This window comes from Parasteatoda tepidariorum, chromosome 2 (assembly GCF_043381705.1).
Source record: "Parasteatoda tepidariorum isolate YZ-2023 chromosome 2, CAS_Ptep_4.0, whole genome shotgun sequence".
Classification (NCBI taxonomy): domain Eukaryota; kingdom Metazoa; phylum Arthropoda; class Arachnida; order Araneae; family Theridiidae; genus Parasteatoda; species Parasteatoda tepidariorum.
Genome location: NC_092205.1, coordinates 25,389,079 through 25,395,016, shown reverse-complemented (window position 1 = coordinate 25,395,016; position 5,938 = coordinate 25,389,079). Strand labels below are relative to the sequence as shown.

Genomic DNA, 5,938 nt, shown 5'->3' with positions numbered 1-5,938 from the left:
CGTTCAATATTTCATAAATAGAGAGAAAAAATACCTGAAACTACTTATTTCAAACTGTATTATAAGCCAATAAACATGTCCAAGTCATAGATAATTAAAAATAGGTTACTACAAATATGTCATTGTACTACATATGTTATGTATATGCTATTGTACTATGTATGTTATAAATATATTTTAGAGCATTACTCGTTGTATACATGCTATTGTTTAACATGTGTAGTATAAGCCTATGTTATAGTATTATGCTAATAAACTCATGTTATAAATGCGGGTGTTAAAGATGAGTTTAATTAATTTTTTAATTAAACTTATTAAATTTTTTTTGTTTTAACGTAATAACTATGGCAAAAGTAAATATGATTTCTTTTCAAAAGATTACGAGAAATATTAAGTAAATCAGAAATTAGTTTTTAACTTAATAATAAAAAGGCTTCCAATTAAACTTCATCTCTAACCTAAGCAGTGAAATTTCAGTAACTAGAAAAATTAAAAATATTCCTTACATACTTCTTTTATTGTTTTGAAATTCTCTTACTTGGAATTATCAGTATTCGATAGCGAAATCATTTCTCTTTTTTTAACCTTGATTTTGGAATAATTGTGTAGCTTGAGGCGTTTTAGAAAAATAAAATTCAATTATTCAAATGTTTGATTAATCATCCATGAATGCTAATTTAAATGTTTAGATAAAGTCAATATAAAAAGCGGATGTTTTTATACGAGTAATACAACTGGAGCTAAAAAATTAAATCAACCATGATATCTCAGGTAAGAAAAACATTGCTTTTTTTAATTTAATCTTTATACCATCATTCAATGTTATGTATATTTTAATGAAACTTTCTTATCTATTTTCTTCGAGTATTTCACTAAACTATTTTTCTCCCTTTAATAATCTAAAAATATAGTAACCTCCCTTAATATATATTGTTAAATTTGAATTCCAAAATGTGCTTATAAAAGGTCGTAAAATAATATTTAAGCGAGATGAAGAAGAAAAGGCGTGATCGGAGTCTGTAAAATCACTAATGAGGGAGTTGGTATAAAAATTTGTAAACCAGCTTGACTGTCTGATTAAATTTGGAAGCATTTCTAATAACCGTCTTTTAACTCCTCTGAGTTCCCTCAGACAATCAAGCAGGTTTTGATGTTTCTTCTCACCTTCATCAGCAGTCATTTTCATACCCACAGATTTCCATAACGCACCTGTTATTTTTTCATGAAATCTAAGTTTGCGAGCCCTAATGTTTATATATACCTTTTTACTTTCACTTTAATAAAGATAGCCTTACATTTATAAATTTGTTCGGGAAAACTTCGATTTTTTTCTCATTTTTATTTTTATTGTGATTAATGGGTGATTTGGATCACGATGATGATTTGGTTTAAACTGATTTCATTATGATTTGGAATAATTTCTTTTATAATTCATTTAGTTATTTATTTTTAATTTCGAACTTGAAATTCTAATGAACTCTTAAGAAAAACATATGATGCTATTATATGACATCTTATGACATATGATGATGATCATATGACATCTCATTATGTCATTAACTGCAGTCGCCTTCACACGGTTCAACAGATAAACAAAATAGCATTAAACCAACTTCCATAATAAAAATTCACATGAGAAATAAAACCAGTTGAATAGTTCCTGAGAAATTGAATTTTAAAAAAGTTCTATATTTAAAATTCCATTTCTTACAACATTTTATTATAGTAGAAAACATGTAAATAAAAGTTATCTAAATTATACTCGGTTGTATGAATGATTTTTTTAAAGACAAATGTTTTAACAAATATTTTGAAAAAATATTTGTGAGAGTAAAAATAATTATCTCAATTTTTAAAAGAAAACAAATCAATATAAACTATTTAAACTAAAACTCAAAGTTCTGTAGTTAGAATATATAATCTTTTAAATTTATAATGTGGATATATTTTAACTGTATTTAAACTCCCATACATCGGAGTTTCATGGCAAAAATGCTGTACAGATTAAACTAACTTCTGACTGTTATCATTTTACAGTGCTTCCTGTTTCTTGCTCTCTGTGGCGTATCACTTGCCCATCTTGGATATGTAAGTAATTATAAGACTTCATTCATAAAATTATCACTGTTATTCATATTAATTAACAAAAGCCACGCCGACCGGCCTGTGTAGGGGGCAGGAAACTGTCCTTGCATCAGAAAGGTCCTGGGTTCGAATCCCGGACAAGGTATGGATGTTTCTTTCTCTCTGTGTGTGTTCTACGTTCCTTTCACCTTTGTGTGTGAATGTGGCCCACCCTATAAACGGTTTGCAGTTGTGTGAATGACGTGACAGAAGTCGAATTCCTGGCCATAGATGGCGCCACTGAAAAACAGGAACAATCGCACCACCACTGCCTAAACAGGCATACGACAAAAAAAAGCGACCATGACGCAGTTGATATCAGCATAAATTTTAGAGACGATTGTTAAAATACATTGCAAACTTTCTCAATTACTTTGAACTTTACTTAATTTCCAATTCAATTTATAACTAATTTGTAATTCGAATTGAATTATGTTTGAGTCTTAAATTCTTATGACATATAATAATCTTAGCTCTCAGCAAACATTTTATTTTATTTAATTACAGATTTATAATATGTACGCAGTTGCAAAGAACTAAGTGACTTCATTAGTGGGCTTATTTAGTGAGATAAAATTCTGGTTATTTAACCGTATTAGGTGAATGCTATTATTAAACGGTTATTCTCACAGTTAACAGTTTGATTACCATCTTATTTATGAGTACTTGACTGTTCTGTTTGAATATGGTAAAATAATATTTAAATAAATAGTTATTTAACTATTTTTTCCGAGAAATTTCTGACAGTGCAATTAAAGATGTTAATTTTGACATCACACAGTTGTGTTCTTTAAAAATAATAATTCTAGCATCGAAGCATGACACATCGAAAGATTTATCAGGACAAAAGTTTAAATGTTTTATAAGCTGGATTGCTGTTCAGCGTAAACTAAATATTCTTTGAAAATAAGATAGATTCCTAACAATTTTATTACGAACAGTTGATTGATGTCATATGTACTTATACAGGGCATGACATTTTAGTTCTAAAGGTAATAGCCAGACTAAAATTTTTGCCCATCACTATTTTAGAGAAAAATATGAACAATTTTTAAAATCGTAAGTGGCGTAGAATAAATAAAAACTTATTAGTGTTAAAAACTATAACTTTTACTTAAAAAGAAAAATCGCATTTATTGAAAAGTAATAAAAATATTTACTTAAAATAAAGTTCCAGTAAGGACTTAACGGTTTCAACATCATCCATGTATTATTAAAAGACATTTAAGTAGGGAAAACATCAGAATTACCTTCTGTCATTTTCATCTCTAGAGCCCATCGTTGTAATTCTCAGACTCCGTTATTCTTGAATCAAACTATTACATTAGAGTCAAACTCTGCTGCTTACTCACAAGCTCTATATATTCGGTTGCCAATGGCGAGCTGGTGAGTAGAGCTTCCATGCCCTGCACTAGTGTTAAAAGTTATGAGAAGTTTCAAATACGGTCAATTATCTCGAGAACTAGAGAGCAAATTTTAACGAAATTTGATATGAACAAGATTTGACATGAACAAAATTTGATCTGAGCAAAATAAGATATGAGTAAGAATACATTTATTTTATATCTAATAACTTGTTGGCCGGCCTGTGTAGGGGTTAGGGAACTGCTCTTGCATCAGAAAGGTTCTGGGTTTGAATTCCGGGCAAGGCATGGATGGTCTTTCCTTTACTCTAATATCTGTCCTTACCTAATATGCCCACCTAATTCTAACTTTTTCCCACCTAAAATAGTGCCCCTGAAAGAGAGGCCAACAAATCTGTCCTGTTATTGCCTGAATTGACGAAAAATGTTAACACAGGTGGGCATTGGCGGAAAAAAATATCTAATAACTTTCGTTTATACCAAATTTCATTGACACTAGCCCAACATTTTGGTGATAATCGATTAAATTTGAAAATTGTCTTAACTTAAAACTCCAGTAAATAATAATTGCTCAATAAAAATTTCATCTATTGGAATATTAATCTTCAATGTGGTTTAGCAATCTAAATATTCATTGAAATTAAATAAGTGTGAACTACAATTTCTAAAAAGTTCTTTTTTATTCCATTTCCAGATGGTCGAGGACAAATATCCAGTCTATGAGCACTATGCCCCAAAACCCTACAAATTCGGATACAGCATCAAAGACAAACACGGAGAACAACACAGAGAAGAATCCGGTACTGGAGGACAACACGTTGTCGGTAGCTACGGATTCACCGATGCCCGAGGAATCAAAAGACAAGTGAACTACGTCGCTGACAAAGCCGGATTCAGAGCCAAGGTCCAGACCAACGAACCAGGCACCGCCAACCAGAACCCAGCCGCAGTACTCATCGCCTCCGATGCTCCATATGTTGGTGGTGAAGGATACCTGGGCGTACCAGCAGCAACTGCAGGATACGGTCTTGGATACGGATATGGTGGCGTTGGTGCAGGAGATCTTGCATATGGTGGAGCTTATGGTGGATATGGCGGAGCTTATAACGGATATGGAGGCCCTTATGTCGGATATGGAGGACTCGGCTTAGGAGGTTTAGGATACGCAAGATACGGATATTAATGATTAGATAATTAAAATTGTTTTTCTTCCATTTATTGTTGTTGTTAAAACAAAATAAATACAACTCCTTTAATAAGATATTTTGAATATACTGTTTGAATTTTAAATTTCACCTTTCATACGATTCTATCAACGTTAAATGAAACATCTTCGTTGGATTAGAGTGTAGAATAGGATGCTTCTTTGCATTGCATCCTGTAACATGGAGCTTTTAATGTATATGAAATCCTCGATTTTTCTTATTTTTATTTCTATTATTAGAAAATTTCATTTCTAAATCCTTTTTCCTATTTTCTGAAAGAAAATAAAAAATTTACAAAGTGATAGGAGCTCTCTATTGTAAAATAAATTTTACCCTTAATTGAATCAATACACATATGATTTAATATTTCAATCAATATAATATTTTTATATCTTTAAATAAATTATGTAGTTAATAAACTTGTAATAGAGAAAAAATTCAAGTTAATAATCGAACACATCAATTGCGACTGCGGAATTTCCATTTCGAATTTTTTGGACAAAAATATGAATTTTTTTAACGTGATAAAATATGTCATAATCTAATTTATTAAGAGTGAATTTTTTTCAAAAGAGGAAATTCAATATCGTTTTAACGAGAATATGTTATCGAGAATGTGAATGTATAGTTAAAACTAAATTTAACTATACATTCATACATAAAAATATTTAGTTTTATAAATTAAATTTATTTCAATTTTTAAAAAAATAACATTTTGATGTATTTCTTTATATTGCTTTTATTCTATTTTTAATATTCATGCTGTTGTTCTTATATTTACATTGTGTTTTTAAAACTTTAAATGTCATTCAGTTTATGCAATTTTTTAAGTTGGAAAAATGAAAAGAAATCATACATCTTCACTTTTATTTTCAATAAAGAGAAATTTTTTGCATAATATGTTTTCAAGCATGTTGATCATAAATAAAATGTGCAATCTTTATAGAATGTGCTACACAAAAAATTTTTCATGCAATATGCGCTACAGAAGCCTTCTAGCAAAATTTGCACAAAATCGATTGGATTGGTCATGAGGAACTAAGCTTTAAATGTACGACTTTCTCCAAATTTGATAACTCAGAAACTGTTTATTATTTAAGTCCTAGTGCGTAAAAATCCGATGATAGTTATTCAGAGAATTCAGTTTTTAATTCTGTACATGAACATAAATAATAGACATAGCTTGAAATGCCATAACGTTTCAAAAAAGAAATTGAGGTCTCTAAATAATGTGATATTAAAAAA

At 29.9% G+C, this 5,938-nt stretch overlaps 1 protein-coding gene across 1 annotated transcript; it reads left to right on the top strand.

Annotated features, from left to right (window-relative positions):
• Positions 1 to 759: 759 nt before the first annotated feature.
• Positions 760 to 5,632, top strand: LOC107452350 (cuticle protein 14-like). The gene is made up of 3 exons (XM_043055591.2): positions 760 to 771; positions 2,038 to 2,088; positions 4,183 to 5,632. Exons 1-3 carry the CDS (start codon positions 760 to 762, stop codon positions 4,669 to 4,671), a joined length of 552 nt encoding a protein of 183 aa, XP_042911525.1. The 3' UTR covers positions 4,672 to 5,632.
• Positions 5,633 to 5,938: the final 306 nt, after the last annotated feature.

Bases quoted from the DNA above. Each gene is read 5' to 3' on its own strand.
- LOC107452350 (XM_043055591.2), top strand. The intron at 2,089-4,182 runs GTAAGTAATTAT...TTCCATTTCCAG, and splicing joins CACTTGCCCATCTTGGATAT to ATGGTCGAGGACAAATATCC.